Source organism: Brassica napus, chromosome A5, assembly GCF_020379485.1.
Source record: "Brassica napus cultivar Da-Ae chromosome A5, Da-Ae, whole genome shotgun sequence".
Lineage (NCBI taxonomy): Eukaryota > Viridiplantae > Streptophyta > Magnoliopsida > Brassicales > Brassicaceae > Brassica > Brassica napus.
In genome coordinates, this window is record NC_063438.1 from 9597392 (window position 1) to 9615058 (window position 17667).

The 17667-nt window shown below is 39.1% G+C and overlaps 3 protein-coding genes across 3 annotated transcripts; 1 reads left to right on the top strand and 2 right to left on the bottom strand.

Annotated features, from left to right (window-relative positions):
• On the top strand, positions 1-2992 carry LOC125609511 (4-coumarate--CoA ligase 1). The gene is made up of 4 exons (XM_048780994.1): positions 1-1150; positions 1631-2043; positions 2381-2483; positions 2619-2992. Exons 1-4 carry the CDS (start codon positions 128-130, stop codon positions 2733-2735), a joined length of 1656 nt encoding a protein of 551 aa, XP_048636951.1. The 5' UTR covers positions 1-127; the 3' UTR covers positions 2736-2992.
• Positions 2993-3144: 152 nt separating this feature from the next.
• On the bottom strand, positions 3145-4469 carry LOC106451643 (mitogen-activated protein kinase kinase 4). The gene has a single exon (XM_013893593.3). It carries the CDS (start codon positions 4286-4288, stop codon positions 3275-3277), a length of 1014 nt encoding a protein of 337 aa, XP_013749047.2. The 5' UTR covers positions 4289-4469; the 3' UTR covers positions 3145-3274.
• Positions 4470-14872: 10403 nt separating this feature from the next.
• Positions 14873-17357, bottom strand: LOC106402966. Its single transcript, XM_048780995.1, has 2 exons — positions 17113-17357; positions 14873-16755 (listed from the first exon to the last, which is right to left on the bottom strand). Exons 1-2 carry the CDS (start codon positions 17327-17329, stop codon positions 15074-15076), a joined length of 1899 nt encoding a protein of 632 aa, XP_048636952.1. The 5' UTR covers positions 17330-17357; the 3' UTR covers positions 14873-15073.
• Between the last annotated feature and the right edge of the window lie 310 nt (positions 17358-17667).

Genomic DNA, 17667 nt, shown 5'->3' on the forward strand with positions numbered 1-17667 from the left:
GAAGTTCCTATATGAGGTCCTCCGAGACAGCTCCTGTCTCCTTCAGGCCAAAGCCTAAAACACACAATCACAAAACGAAACCTTCCCCAAAGCTTGGAAAAGCAAAACCAAAGAGTTAAAACTTAGAATGGCTCCACAAGAAGACGCCATGCAGAAACAGAGCAGCAACAACAACAGTGACGTCATATTCCGATCAAAGCTTCCGGATATTTACATCCCCAATCACCTCCCTCTCCACGACTACATCTTCCAAAACATCTCCGAGTTCGCCTCCAAGCCTTGCCTGATCAACGGTCCCACCGGCCACGTGTACACTTACTCCGACGTCCATGTCGCCTCCCGTCGCATCGCCGCCGGTTTTCAAAAACTCGGCGTTAACCAAAACGACGTCGTGATGATCCTCCTCTCGAACTGCCCCGAGTTCGTCCTCTCTTTCCTCGCCGCTTCTTTCCGCGGCGCAACCGCAACCGCCGCCAACCCGTTTTTCACTCCGGCGGAGATTGCCAAACAGGCCAAAGCCTCGAACTCGAAGCTCATCGTCACCGAGTCTCGCTACGTCGATAAAATCAAAGACCTCCAAAACGACGGCGTTATAATCGTCTGCACCGACGAGGAACTTTCTCCGATCCCGGAAGGCTGCCTCCGATTCACCGAGTTGACTCAGTCAACCGAAATGGAAACGGTGGAGATTTCTTCCGACGACGTGGTGGCGCTTCCTTACTCCTCCGGCACGACGGGTCTACCCAAAGGAGTGATGCTGACTCACAAGGGACTAGTCACGAGCGTCGCTCAGCAAGTCGACGGCGATAATCCGAATCTTTACTTCCACAGCGATGACGTCATACTCTGTGTCTTGCCCTTGTTCCATATCTACGCTTTGAACTCGATCATGCTGTGTGGGCTTAGAGTTGGTGCCTCCATCTTGATCATGCCCAAGTTCGAGATCAATCTGCTCTTGGAGCTCATACAGCGGTGTAAAGTCACGGTTGCTCCGATGGTTCCGCCGATTGTTTTGGCCATGGCGAAGTCGCCGGAGACGGAGAAGTATGACTTGAGCTCGATTAGGGTTGTCAAGTCTGGTGCTGCCCCGCTTGGTAAGGAGCTTGAAGATGCCGTCAGTGCCAAGTTTCCTAACGCCAAACTCGGTCAGGTGTGTGTGTTTGTGTTTGTGTCTCGATTTGTTTCTTTATTCGGAAATACAGAATCGTAACATATTAGAAAATCATAATTAAAATATGGAATTGAATCACATTATCAATTAAGCAAAAAAACATTTCTTTTTAATTAGCTAAAAATATGATTAAATTTTACTATATTTAAGTAAATACTGGCTATGAACAATTATGTATTTTAGCAACAAAAAAACGTATATATATTTGCTTAGTAATTCATGGTTAGTATGAATATATTTGCTTACTTATTACAGGATCCTTGCTATTGACGTAATCAAGAAAAATGTGTGAAAAGAGTGACAACTTGTAACAATTAAAACTTGATGTAACTGAAAAGTACATAAATGCAGATTTTATATTTATTTTGGTCATTAGTTTTGCAAAAAATGCTAGATGTAAAATTAAATGATCAATAATCTCGATTATTTATGTTATTTTAAAAATGTTTATGTGATTAGGGATACGGAATGACGGAAGCAGGTCCGGTGCTAGCAATGTCGTTAGGGTTCGCGAAAGAGCCGTTTCCAGTGAAGTCGGGGGCTTGTGGTACGGTGGTCAGAAACGCCGAGATGAAAATCATCGATCCAGACACCGGAGACTCACTTTCCAAAAACAAACCTGGAGAGATTTGCATCCGTGGTCACCAGATCATGAAAGGTTACCTCAACAACCCGGCGGCTACAGCAGAGACCATAGACAAAGACGGCTGGCTTCACACCGGAGATATCGGGTTGATCGATGACGACGACGAGCTTTTCATTGTTGATCGTTTGAAAGAGCTTATCAAGTACAAAGGTTTTCAAGTGGCTCCGGCTGAGCTAGAGGCTCTCCTCATCGGCCATCAGGATATCACCGACGTGGCCGTTGTCGCGTAAGTACAAAAAAAAAACTTAACCCTATCTTCTTATATGGATCTGTTGGTTTCATAGTTGTCGCGTGAGCGACACGTTTAGCATTGATCATGTTTTGATTCTTAGTGGTTGGTTAAAGTGATATGACACACTTCAACAACAAAACAAAACGCTAACCCCAAGATTTAAAACGTTGAAGCTTTTGTCCTTAGTCAAAAACGTGGCAGTAAAGCGTTCATTCAATTATATGAAACGAACATGGTTTTGGTTTGTTGCGCCTAGGGTTAACGACAATGTCCTTTTTTGTCACCTTCTTACACTTGCTTTCTTTTGTTTTGTTCTGTGTAAATTGAACAGAATGAAAGAAGAGGCTGCTGGTGAAGTTCCCGTTGCGTTTGTTGTGAAATCCAAGGATTCAGAGTTATCAGAAGATGATGTGAAACAATTCGTGGCGAAACAGGTAAAATGAATTTTCGGTTTTTTTTTATTTTGATCATTCCATGAATTTTCAGTTCTTGATTTTGATTATTGCATGAGAAAAATACTGAATCACTTGATTGATGCAAAATATTGTGTTTGTCTGTGAATAACACAGGTTGTGTTTTACAAGAGAATCAACAAAGTGTTCTTCGTTGAGTCCATTCCTAAAGCTCCATCAGGGAAGATATTGAGGAAAGACCTGAGGGCAAAACTAGCAAATGGGTTGGTGTAACTAAAGAAACGAAACGCAAAAGATGTTCCATTGTGTATATACATTACAACTGTTTGACGACCCCAACGAAGGAAGGAGAGGGACTCATACCAATGTCTGTTTCTTTTTTGTTTGTTTGTTTGTTGTTGCTGTTGTCTTTGATTCATGTAATGAACCTTTGGTAATAAAAGGTGGTTTCTTTTTTTGGGTTTCATGTAACTTGTGCTGGAGAAGACCAGCAGACTTTTTTCATAAAATAAATTACTCGGATTATGCAATTTTTCTTAACATTCCATGAATCTCATGGTCCTTTCGCAAGAAACAGTACTAAGCTAGTTCAGCTTATAATGCAGAGTACAAAAAGACAGAGATAGTCAAAAGATGCACGTTTTATATCTTAGAACATTTAATGATAAAAAAAAAACCATCATGAGGTGCAAAGTGATTCAAACTATATACGCTTTGCTTTCAGCTAAGTACAAGACAATGACATAGTTTGTGTAAACAATAAGACATGATCAACCTTTAGTGCAGAAACATTATCAGAGAACACTAAAAATTCAGTGTGGAGGAGGCAAGAGTTGATGTAGGTTCTGAGGAGACCTATTCTGACTCTGACTCGCCCCTCTACGCACAAAAGGATGTTGCAAAAGCTGAACAGCGGTCTGCCTCCTCGCCGGTTCTCTCTGCAAACAACACGAAACAAAGTGTCTAAACTCCGGAGACGCCGTGGCAGGAGCTTCAGGCGGCTTAGACATACAAATAGCACACATAAGACTAGCCCAATCACCTAGCCTATTCACATTAAAAGGAAACCTCCCCAAGAAAAACTCAAGAACACTAACACCGAAGCTCCAAATATCCCCAGCGCAACCATCATACATCCCCTGATTCAATTCCGTGTTGATCCTCTCAGGACTCATGTAAGCAATAGTCCCAACAGAGGACTTACACGGAGACAGGGTCTGAGCCAAGACCCTACTCACTCCAAAATCAGCAATCTTGACGTTATTGTCCGAGTTTATAAGTAGATTCGATGGCTTTATGTCTCTATGGACTATATGACGGCCGTGAAGATAAGCCAAACCGTTTAGTATCTGAAGAGATAGGTCAGATAAGTGCTGCTCGTTCGAGACATGAGCACCTTCTAAAGATCCTTGGTCCATGAACTCGAGCAAGACCTGGATCTCTCCGTTGTGATCGAACATCTCGTGGCATTTCACCACGTTGGGGTGGTTCACGTCTCGGAGAATCTTGATCTCTCTGCAGATATGGCCACGAACAGTGTCGTCGTGGTTACCGTTGAGTATCTTGAGTGCGTATACGCGAGAGGTTGGACGGTGGACTACTTTGTAAACCGTTCCTCCGGCTCCGCTTCCGATGCGGTTGCCACGTACTAAGTCTGAGTAGCTTTTAGGCTCTGAGGTGGTGGAACCGCCGGAAGTTGGTGGGAGGGGGAGAGGTACGGCGAGGGAAACGTCGCGGTGAGGAAGTGGTAAGGAGAGGTCTGGACGGCGGCGAGGGCGGTTCTTAACCGGACCGGTTACTCCTGGTGGCGGTTGGATTGGTTTCATCTCGGTTTAGGATCAAAAGTTTTTGCAAGCTTGGTTTGGCTTATGGTTTAACGATCTGGAAAATTCAAAGGTTGGTTTGAAGTTATTGTTACATAGATATAGGAACAAAAGTCTTCTTTGTTTTGGTCGTTGTCGTCTTATAGGGTTTGGCAGTGTTTGAATCGTTCTTCTTAGCAGGAGAGGCGATCAAAAAGAGGATGAAGGTGCGTCCAAATAAATTGATAGGACACTGAAAATGAACGTTCAAAATTACAAAATTTTCGAGAATGTTCTTTAAAAAACAAAATTATACGCGATGTTTAAACGCGTCGGAAATACTTACGAGCACTGAAACCACATGTTTTGTAAAATCCTTCTCAAATGTTTTTAAGATTATATGCCAAATTTAACTATAGTTTCCTAATCCTAACAAATCTGTAATGAAATGATTTGTTTCTGAATTTATTAGATTTCATTTAAAGCTGAAAAAATAGAATCCTACTCCCGCTTGGCTAGTTCTCAATTGGCTTTTTAAGAATGGAAACTTGTTTTTCTTTTTGTTTAAGAATTAGAAACTAGGTTAGGCTCCGACTGGTGAACTTTTCGGGAATACGATGAACGAATAGGAAATGAACTATAGGAATAAAATTACAGGAATGAAAAAGAATGCGTGTTCTTTATCAAATTTAACAAGGAATGCTTTTGTTCTATATTTCTCTACAAAAAAAGAAATGTGGAGAAACAAAAAGAAAAAACTAATCCTTGTGAATGGTGATTTTTTTTGGGAATGATAAGAAATTCAATGTTTCTTTTCGTTCCTTGGTCACCATTCAAAGCCTAGGTATTTGCCCGTGAAAGTAATAAAATACAAAGAAATATATATTATGTTTACCATATTATAATTTTTGAATAATAATTAAAAATATTAAAATTTTAACATTTAAATTCAAATAGTTTGACAATTCAGTATAAATTTTTAGAAGAGCTATAAGATCTAAAGTAGTTCAATAACATAAATCTAAGTCACTATTTTTTTTTCATTAAAACTTTTCCTCTTACATGGAAGCAATTTTATATTTGTTTCAAATAAGAGGTTGTAGAATTATCTTTTATTTTATTTTAAAACGTGAAAAACAGAAAATATCCTATTTTTGAGAGAGAGAAAATTGTTATGTAGCTCCCAAACGATGATCGAAGGCTTCTTTAGCTCTGACATCGGCTTTATTGATTTGTTTTACTGATGTTTCTTTGTTTTGTTTGATTGTTTTCAATTTATTTTAAATTTTAAAAAATAAAGCATTCTTTTATGTATTTGTATCAAAAATATTTGGCAAACACAAAAGTTTTAAATATGTTTAAAAAAACAATTATGTTTTATTTTAGATATGAACAAGGCATTTAAATCTATTTTTTTAGATAATTGATTGTAGTATTACTTTTTATTTAAGCACCGATGATAACAAACAAAAATCTAAAATCATCAACTATTGAGTGTCCACCGATGGTTCAGGTTTTTTGAGTGTGTTTTTAATTGTGTTTTTAATCATCAATCTAAAAATTGTATATAATTGTGTTTTCAGGTATTTAAGCACTGATGAAAATAAACAAAAATCTAAAAATCATGTGCTTTTTGAGTGTCCACCGGCGGTTCAGGTTTGGGCATTCTCACGAATCCTTTCGAAACCAAATATACTTTCCACTCAATCACTTCTTGCGAACATGGATTATTTATTTTAGAGGATTTCTCCGGAATCGGAAGATCATCAATTTGCATGAATCTTATAGTACATATTGAAAATAAGAAACAACAAAGTATTTGTTAATTTGGACATGGATCCTAAAGATACTTTCAAATTGAAAAAAACAAAGTTTTTACTTTGGGTTGAAGCGCATATCTCACTTACACAAGGAATCGAGCAAACTCGATTACCAGTACAAGCGATAGTACCGGATATTCCAGGTCGATGGTGTTTTACGGATGGATCATACAAAAATCAGGATATACATTCATGACATGGGTGGTATAGCACACTGGAAGGTTTTGATGGTTTAATAGGAGCGAAGAATACAATAGCGAGTCAGATACTACTTCACTCAGAGATACTTATTTGGGTAATTGAGTGTATCATGAATCTAAGACAATTTACTGTTATATTTGCAACATATTGTTTTCAGTTGGTGAAGATAGTTTCGAACCAGAAGAATGACCAGTCTTTGCAAGTTACTTAGAAGATCTAAAAGTTTTGAAGAGAAGTTTTAACAGCTCAGAGCTCATTCATATATTTATATAGTACGGACACAAAATTCAAAGACGGACAGTCTTGCAAAGCAATAGTCGTTTGTTGTCCATATGGATGCGGAACTACTAGTTTGGTTTGAAAGTCTACATGATTATGTTTATATTGCTGACAATTTTTTTTTTTTAAGATTGCAATCGTACATGTAACCAAAAACCACTTAAATAATTTCTCTTTTAATATATAATAAAAGTATGTTGTAATTTTATATGATTTATAAATCCTTATAAATATACATTTATACAGTTATAAATATTATTACCATTTACAAACAATTATTTATAAACTTTATAAGGTTTTGTGGTTCACCTTATTTACAAATCTTTATAAGGTTTTGTGGTTTCATGAACTTTATGATCGCATCCGTAATGTACAGCCCCCTCATGAATCTCACGGACCTGACGTCGTGCTGTGGAAGCACTCTGATGATAATTACAAGACTTACTTCTCCTCATCAAGTACTTGGGAGCAAGTCAGAGACAAAAAGCCCACTGTCTTTTGGAGCAAAGCTGTATGGTTTACACAGGGAGTTCCGCGCTTCTCGTTTATAGTGTGGCTGGCAGTAAAGAATAGATTGTCAACGGGTGATAGAATGAGAGTTTGGGGCATTCAACAAGGTTGTGTATTATGTGGCGAGAGGGATGAGACCCGTGATCATCTTTTCTTCGCTTGTCCTTATTCTTTCACAGTGTGGGACAAGCTAGTAAACCGGTTGAGTGAAGATAGGACTGATCCAGACTGGATGGCCACGCTTCAGTATGTCAGCGGCAACTCACTTCAGCTCTTGGACAGGATTTTGCTCAAAATGGCGTTCCAGACATGCGTCTATCATTGTGGAAGGAAAGAAATGGGAGGAGGCATCACACTGGTTTTCGGACAGTAGATCAACTGATCAGGATCATTGATAAAACAGTACAGAACAGGATTACTTCGCTTCGATACAAGGCTGGCCATAAGCTCGAAGGTTTAATGCGACGTTGGTTTGAAGTTCCAGCCTAAGATTTTTTGATAATTCTTTTTAGATCTGTATATCCTTTTCTATAGCTTCTCCTATAGCTTGTAAAGCTCTATTCTTTCTATTTTGATCAATAAATTTCACATTTCATCAAAAAATCCATCAACTTATTTACACCTCTTACTTACAACTCTTTGATTATATGGAATGATTAGTTTCTGAACTTATTAGATTTCATTTAAAGCTAAAACTAGAAGCCTACTTCTGTGGAAGCACCGTAGCCTATTGGTTAAGGTTTAAAGGCTTCTACACCCAGGTCTGGGGTTCAAATCCCAGACTATGCAATTTATTGCAGATTACAGGAAATCCAGGTTTCAAGTCCCGGAGAGAGCGGTTTATTAAACAATTATGCAGCAGACTACAGAGGAAAGGCTTGCAAGGGATCTTCAACATGGTGCAAGTAAATCTGGCCAGGCGTGGATCTTCATAGGACGGCTCAGGTGATGCAGTTAGGCGTAGGTCTTCATAAGGCAGGTAGTATTGTCGGTTGTCGAATCGTCTATGTAATATTTCCTATATCATAATTGTAAGATCATAATAAATCAGCGTTAAAAAAAAAAAGAAGCCTACTTCTATTTGGCTAGTTCTCAATTGGCTTTTTTAGCGGTGGAAATTTGTTTTTATTTTTGTCTAACAATTAGAAATAATATGATGTTAAAAATGTATATTCATATTTATAACATATGGTTATTTTGTTGGACAAAAATAACTTGTTTACTTATGACAACACACTATTGACTATACTCACGTATGCAGAATTTTAGATTCTTTAACTAAAGTTTCTTAATTTTTGAACCTTAGTTTGTCTATCTTTTCATGGGCCTTCTAAAAAATCCATCTTCGCATTATCCTTTTAACATCTGCTATTGGGTCTAATGGCTCTCCTCATGCGTATCAACCCTAAGAATATCTTAGTGCTGGAATTTTTTAACCGAACTGAACCGAAAAGTTTGGTTTTCGGTTAATTTCGTTCAAAAATTCGGTTCAGTTTGGTGACAAAACTAATTTGGTTTGGTTCGGTAATCGGTATGTTCGGTTTCTAAGAAGAATATTCCGAACATTAATAATCTTTTAACCAGAATTTCAAACCGAACAAACCAAAATTCAAATCGAAATAACCGAATCGAACTAACCAAATTCTAAATCAAACTGACCAAAATTAATCAATTTTTTAAAAAATTATTCAGTTTAAACTAAAATTTTAACCTATCAAACTGTAAAACCGAAAACTCCGCCAAAATTTTTTAAATTGAAGAAACCAAAACCGAACCTATCCAAAATTTTACGGCTAATTCCGAACTAACGGAACCCACATGCCTAGAATATCTAACTACATCAATCTTCTATCCAACTCTGTGTACAGTCTATACTATTCAACTCTCATTAATGACTTATTTATTTCATTTGGTGTTTTATGTAATCGAAGTATATTCGCCATAAGCTTGTTAAAAATACTAATTAACCAAAGATGTATATGTAAATATGAATGTTGGAAGTGCCAACATGATTTTTCAAAGTAACTTCTGAAATAATAACCTAGGGAATGATCATGGTTCATCATCATCCTTATGACAGATTTTGATTCTCTACTCAAATGTGCTGGAGTTTTTTTACTTTTTTACTCGCATGTATAGAATTGTTTGCTTATTTGCATAGAAAAATATAAAAGAGTTTAGAGGTAAAGCAAGAAAATAACACATAAGTTTCAAGATTGGAATGAGGTCTGTCTCACTCAAACTCCATTGTTAACAATCTTAAAAGTCAAAGAAGGAAAATGTTGCAGAGTACACAATATCTTGCATTCCTCACCATTATTAACCCCAAACTTGATATCAAAACGTTACAAATCTCAAACTCCAGGCGTGTCAGAACGCAGAGCTGTCGAAAAAAAAGAAGCAAAACATGTTAGATACAGTAATAGATAACCTGTGAAATAGTAAAAAGCTGATACATCCTCAAATAGACTTGAATCTAAACACAAACGACAAAGATCAATGCCCCCTATAACAAGAACATGAAAAGATCAAACATAATAATCTCTTTTATGTTATCGTGTGTTTGAAACTACTTGACTAATTAAGAAATTCAACAAATGAATAGTATGGAACTTGATCAGATCCATGAAAAGAACAAGAACAAATATGAACATCCAGGAGAACAACAACAACAACAACAGATCTGAACGATACGAAGATGATTTTGACAAAAGAAAAGAAGCTTACTTGGTTTCTCAGGCTTTCCGCCAGCCCATTTGGAGAGGGAGAAATGAACCTTCTCGCGATTCAGGGCTTCGGCTTTGAAAGGCTCCTTCAGACAGTTCCTCACGAGATTCGCACAAATGTTTGAGTAGGTGATGTAAGTCATCCCCGCCGCTCTCCAGAACGGAACCGCCGCTGTCGATGCCATCTCCGATCTTCTTTTGTCTTTTTCTTCGCTCCAATCCTTGGGAAATTCGCAACAAGATACAGACTGGTTCTCTTGTGCTGTGCCCTAATAATATTACTTTCTCTCGCACAAGCCCATTCCCTTAGCCCAATAATAAAAGCGGCCCATTAACTGCTAATCTTTCTATCCATTTTTCGATAAATCATTTAAATATCCATTTGGGTTTTTTTTTTTTTTTTTTTTTGTCATCAGCATAAACAGACTCATACAGACTCTGTGAACCAAACTGGGAGATGTCGATCCATGTGAACGACGAAAGACGGCTGCTTCCTGACACTACGTGCTAGGCTATCCGCCTTTGTATTTTGCGTTCTTGGCACATGGACAATCTCTGAGCGGGAAAAACTCTCTTTCAGGACTTTAAAATCATCTAAATAACTTGCAAAAGCTGGCCATTCTTCTGGTTCCGAAACCATCTTCACCAATTGAGAACAATCCGTTGCAAATGTAACCTGAAATTGTCGTAAGTTCCTCATACACTCCATTGCCCAAAGTAATGCTTCCATCTCCGCATGTAAAGGAGATAGACTAGCCCTAACATTCCTTGCTCCCATCAAACCCTCAAAACCTTCTAAAGTACTAAACCACCCTTGACCAGAGAAACCGCTATCCTCCTTCCAGGACCCATCTGTGAAACACCATCTTCCTTGGTTTAACGGTGCTGCCGAACCCTCTACATGTGGCCCTGCTCTCTGTTCCTTCACTATCTGCGCCTCAGCCCATAGTGTGGACTCTGTTTCTGCCAGTTTAATCGTCTCCCTTGGATCCATATCAAGGTTACTAAAAACTTTATTATTCCTTCCTTTCCAGATATACCATAGAATCCATGCAAACTGATGATCATCTAGCTGCGGAGAAATTCTCCAAAAAAGATGATCCATGTTTGTAAAAAGAGCTCCTGTTGGAAAGATAACGGGATTTGATGGTATCTTGGATAGCGCCCAAACCTGTAATGCTGGAGGACACTCAAAAAATACATGATTAACTGATTCCTCATCAGCGCCACATCGTGCACAACATAAATCACCATTTATCCCTCGCGCTTGTAAATTCTTCTTGACTGCAATACAACCGGTCACCAATTGCCACAAAAAATGTTTCATCTTCGGTGGACATCGAATCTTCCAGCAGAATGACTTTAACGCATCCACTGTAGGTCCAAACATTTCTGGTGGTTTATCTCTATCTGGGTAAACCCGCTCTACCTGATATCCTGATTTGACCGAATATTTCCCATTGTTTGTGAAATGCCAACCATCTCTATCAATCCTCTGGATCCTACTCAAAGGTATACTTTCGATAATTTTCACATCCTGTGGGTCCACTAGATTCCGAATCACCTGCATATTCCAATTTCGCGAATGAGGATCAATGAGAGCATCCACTGTGAGTTCAGGGTAAAAATTGTGTTGGTTTTTATTTGCTGGTCTCGGGCGAGTGGTTGGGAGCCAGGGATCATTCCATACCGAAATGGATGATCCTGATCCCACCCGTTTAATTAGTCCTTTGCTAACCAGAGATCTAGCAGATGTGATGCTCCGCCAGCCATATGACGGAGAGTATGAACGGATCGGTTCCAGGGGTGATGCATTCCTGTAATACCGACCTTTGAAGACACGAGAGAATAAAGTATTCGGCTTCTCAATCAGACGCCATAACTGTTTACCAAGCATCGCTGTATTGAAATCAGTGATGTCTTTAAAACCCAAACCTCCTTCCTCCTTGCTAACACATACCTTATCCCAAGATTTCCAATGCATTCCTCTTGTACTTCCACCTGGACTCCACCAAAAACGTGCTACCGCATTTGTCAATTTTTTCGCGGTTGCTTTCGGTAATCTATAGCAAGACATCACATGATTTGGCAATGCCGTAACTACTGATTTAATAACCACTTCTTTTCCACCCTTCGTGAAAAATTTGAAAGTCCACCCATTAACCCTTCTATTAAGTCTATCTTGCACAAAACCGAAAACTTGAATCTTTGAGCCCCCAAGATTTTCCGGTAATCCAAGATAAGTTCCCATTCCTCCAAGATTCTGAATACCCAAAATATCTCTTAATTCCTGTCTGACTGATTCTTCAATCTTGTGCCCAAATTGGATTGAAGACTTATCAAAATTAATAAGCTGACCTGAAACCATCTCATATTCCTTTAAAATCCGGAGAATAGATTGACATTCCTCTCTTTGTGCTTTACAAAAGAAAAGGCTGTCATCCGCGAAAAGCAAGTGAGAAATGGATGGACATGCCCTGGCTACCTTCATACCTGTCAACTGTTTTTCTCTCTCCGCCTTTTTAATATTTGTAATCAAAGCCTCAGTGCACAATATAAAAAGATAAGGTGATAAAGGATCTCCTTGTCGTAATCCACGCTGTGGAATAATGAGACCCCTTGGTTGGCCATTCAGTAAAACTCTATATTGAACCGATGATATACATTCCATCATTAACTTAATCCAGTGAAGATCAAATCCCATTTTTTCCAGTAAAGCCTGAATAAAATCCCATTCGACTCGATCATACGCCTTGCTCATATCCGTTTTAATTGCCATGTACTTTCCTTGACATGCCTTATTAGTCCGTAACCCGTGAAACATCTCCTGAGCAATAAGAATGTTATCAGTTATCAACCTCCCCGGCACGAAAGCCGATTGAGTCTCTGAAATAAGGGACGTAAGACACCCTTTCAAACGCTGGCACAAAACCTTCGAAATAATTTTATACCCAACATTACATAGACTAATTGGTCTCAGTTCCGTCATCCTAGTTGGCCTCTCTGTCTTTGGAATCATACATATATTAGTAATATTTAACCTTGGATCCATTTCTCCAGAAACCAAAAAATTGTTTACCATTTCAACCAGATCCTTCTTTATAATATGCCAAGAATGTTGAAAAAAGAGAGCCGTCATGCCATCCGGTCCTGGTGCCTTTTCAGGATGCATCATAAATAAAGCCTCTCTAACCTCATTCTCAGTCGCTAGCCTCAGCAAACGTAGGTTCATCTGAGGAGTTATTCCCATTGTTACCTCCGCAAGAAAAGCATCAAAATCTGAAGGTGAAGTGGTAGTAAACAAATCTTGGAAATAATCTACAGCCACTTTCTCCATCATATTGTCTTCTGTAATCCAATTTCCCACAGCATCATGCAACCCAACGATCCTATTTCGAGCTCTTCTTTGCTTAGTTAAAGCATGATAAAATTTAGTGTTAAGATCCCCAGAAGAGTACCACATATTCCTACTTTTCTGCTGCCAATATTCTTCTTCGTCCTTATATGCCTCTTGTAATTTCCTAGACACCTCCACTATATCCTCCTGCGATCTTGTATCATCTGATTGTACTTCTTCGAGGGCTTTCTGTAACTCACTTATTTTTTCCTTTCCGTAAGGTGGATTATTTTTTCGCCATTTCGCAATTTCATGTCGACAATTCCCAATTTTTGTCACTATATCATCCTTCTTTTCTACACTCTGATCGGACCAGCCCATTGAAATTGTTTCCATAAGACCTTCCTGTCCAACCCATCTCTTATCAAAACGAAATTGTCCTTTCCTCCTGGAAATTTTATCCTCTAAAAACGCTACCACTGGTCGATGATCGGACGCCACCATCCCTAAATATTCTGTATAAGAACAAGGGAAAAGAGTATGCCACTCCTCATTTGCCAATGCACGGTCTAAACGACATCTAACTGTGAACGCCCCTTTTCCTTTTCCTCTACGACCCTGCCATGACATTTTGTTACCACGAGCCGGAAATTCCAGTAAACCACTATTTCGAATCATATCATTAAAAGAAACAAAAGAGTCCGCACTTCGCAGGGCTCCTCCATCTTTTTCATGATTTCCGGTAATTTCATTTAAATCACCAATAATAAACCAAGGTTCATCCCTTGCAAGCCCATACCTAGTTAACCGTTCCCAAACCAGATCCCTCATTTGTTGAACCGGATCTCCATAAACAAATGTCATAAATACTCTTTTCCCCAAAGCCACCGCTTCCACATCTATCATCCGGTTACTTGTATATAGAATCTGAACTTGAAATTCATTATTATAATACAGTGCCAAACCCCCACTTCTGCCATTTGGATCCACCGTTACCAAATTATCAAAACCCGAATGAAGTTGAAACCTTTGTACAAAGTCAAACTCCTGCTTTGTTTCTGATAAAAATAAAAAATCAGGTTTATTTTTATGCCATATTTCCCTCAAATAACTCATAGTCCATTTGCTTCCCATTCCTCGACAATTCCAACTTAGGACTTTCATCAAATAAAAATTAAGGATCTGCACCCATAATATAAACTGCCAGGTATAAAGAAACCCGGAGTTGTCTCTTTCCCTAAAAACATTTCCAGTCCTGTGCGGACACATAATAAATCCTTATTATAAATATTCCAACCAACAAAAATTAAAACATTGGTACTATCCTCATGTTCTGTAGACGTGGTACTCAAACCAAAATAAGCAGCTCTAAAACCAAAATCCCTTTCAAAAGAAAAGATCATCGTATACACATACTCCACTCGTATTTCAAATAAACAAAGCAATTGCCACTCCTGCTTTTTATTACCAACCCAATTAAACACGTAAATCCAGAAACACTCTCGTTGCAGTCGCCAAAAGTTTGAGTATGCTTGGTGTGAAGAGACCAAACATACCCACCCCGTTGTAATTAATGATATCTCCCAAATTTGCCTTCCATAAGCTGACCCAAACTCATACCATAGAAATAAAATAAAAGAGAGCTCTTTGTCTCCATTAGCAGGCAAACAATTAGAATGCTTTTGCTCATACTCTCTGAAATATACAGCACGTAACATACACTGATACCACCAACAACATACTAAAAAACCATATTTATTCCATTCAGAAACCAGAATGCAAAACCATTCCACAAAACAAACTAAAAAGAGGCAATCATAAACCCAACAAAAAACCAAAAAACACCAAGTACAAATGCTCAGAGAGCTTATTAAAACTGAAATAAAACCATAAACCATAACCTGCCCAAGTGACTTCTCTATCCGTACGCTTGTAATCATGGATCTTTTACTTGCTTTGCAGAGTCATGTTTTGGACCTGATGTGCCCTTGTCCTCCCCCTGCTTAGAGTGATCACCATGACGAATGCCTGGTTTGGCTACCACACGTTTTGCCGACACCAACTGAGCCATCTTCAACTTATTAGAAGCTGCAGCTCCTACAGACGGCTTGACCACCTTTTTACGAATGCCTTGTCTCTTTTCCACCTCCCCAGCGACTCCATCCTTCCCGTCCATATCCTCTAACTTCTTCTTCTCCTCGAGTGCCTCAGGCATAACCACCTGTGCTTTAACCTCTTCCTCTATCTCTTCCTCAGCAAGCATCTGAACCTCGTCCTCTCCAAAACCCTCATGATTCCCAAAACTAGCATCCTCAATATAGTTTCCCGCTAAACCCATACTCCCATCAGTCTCTACGTTATTCCCGTCTACTATACCCAAATCCATATTCTCCACACCTAGCTCTTGTTCTCCACTAGAGGGGTTCGATAATACCTTAGATAGTTCTCCTTGTGTCTCCATTAGCGCATCAAGGAAAGCTTGTGATGGCTGCGTCCTTTCTGGTACCTTCTCCTCCATTTGAGTTGACCGCTCCATCTCTTTCTCTTTGATCTCACCCTCCTCCAGCCCTTCCGGTTGAAACTCAGTACGAGATACTCTCTCACCTCTCGTTCCTGCAGAATTTCTTGAGCGATCGTCTTGATGATGAGTCCTGGTGTGCTCCCTTCTGGAGTTCCTAGGACGAGAATTTCCCTCATCTCCGCGGTGGCCATTCCGATGGTTTTTGTGATTGGAAGCTTTAGACTCCCTATCTGCAGCCCTGACCCACTTTGAGTCCGTCTCCTCAAACATTTTCCCCTTGCCTTTCCCTTGATACTCACGTTTCTCTCTTCCCCGATCTTGTTGTCCTCCATTTCCGTTTATTACCACCCCTTTGTAGCTGCGAGCCCGATCATTTAAACCATACTCAGCATCATCCCTTATCTCCACCGTCTTCTCCGTGGTGTCTGTGGTCAGTGGGCACTTCTCCATCTTATGACACAGGCTGAAGCATGTTTTACAATAACCAAACAGTTTTTCATACCGCAAGAATACTGGAGCCTCCTCTTCCTCATAGTACTCTCCTCCCTTGAAATCCACAGTCGTCTCAAACGTGAGTTCCTTATACCCATCAACCACCACTTGGATTCTACCATAATCCAAATCAACCTCCTTTGTGACACCAATTGCATCACCGATGCTCCTGAAAGTTGGAGCTTCCCAGAACTCCAAAGGCACTCCCAAAACCTTGATCCAGAAAGTGATCTCCGAGGGATAGTTTTTAGACTTCCTTGGTTGCCAACGAACCAGCGAAATCATCCAGTAGTCGAAATGAAATGGCTGCATCTTCAGCACCGTTTCGATGTCCTCCTCTGCATCAAAGTCAAACTGAAACCTCCCGAGCCCCAAATCAGTACCCACAACTTTTTCCTCCAATCCCCAAATTTTAGGAAGCGTCCCCACCAAGAACTTGACATTTTGCTCTGCAGGGTTCATACATCTTCCAATTAATGTTTTGGAATAGCCCTTGATTAGATCCGAGTTGTTGAAATGAGGGACCGATATCTTCAATCTCTTTCGCGCCCCTTCACCAGTTTTTATATCTCCAGAACTTCCAATGAGTTGGCTCTGAGACATCACAACAAGCCAAGAAACCAAACAACAAATAAGAGAAAAGGAGACGTATGTGGAAAAGCTTTCGAATGTTGTGTTAAAATGATGAGACCCAAAACCCATCATATAATAGTCTCCAAGATACTTTTTTCCTTGGGAGAGATCAATCCCATTTATACCACATCTTCCGTAATCAACATTATCAATTGAAAATCGACAAACAAACCCACAATCTAAAATTCTCCGAATCACCCTTATAACGTTATCCCATAAAATGAGAATCCTTGCTTTCCAAAATCCAACTATCTTCAAACGTGATAGAAACGAAACCCTCAATGAGACAATCCGAAAAGATTCTGTTTTGATGATAACAGAGATTATACCTTCGGTTTGCGAGGAATTCGTTTTTGTGAAGATTGAGATCGCAGATCGAAATCCAAATTGTAATGATTCTCCAGCAAACCCTCTCAGATCCGATACGGATCTTCTTTCCCGATTCCTTCCCTGGTTCCCAAACTTTCCATCTTGATTATAATGAGCCGATATTGTGTCGATTTGGATCTCCCGGCCGATTCCAGGATTCCACCGTCGTTGAAACATAGAAACCTAATTCGTCGCCATCGCAGTCGCCGCAATCGCTTTTTCAACAAATATTGTATAGGTTTAAACACATTTATCCAGAACTAAATAACCATAACCAAATGTGAACTTAATTCATAAATAAACAAGTGAATTATATATTTCTGAAACCAAAAAAATAAAATTGAACTGGAACCAAACCGCAAACCAAATAGGTATCCAAAATTTTAAAATAAAATTATATATCAATAAATATTAATTATATTTAATTTTAAATAACTAAATATACTATTATTAACCAAATTACCCGAATATTTATCCATAAATTTAAAATTATCAGAATTATTTGATATTTTTAT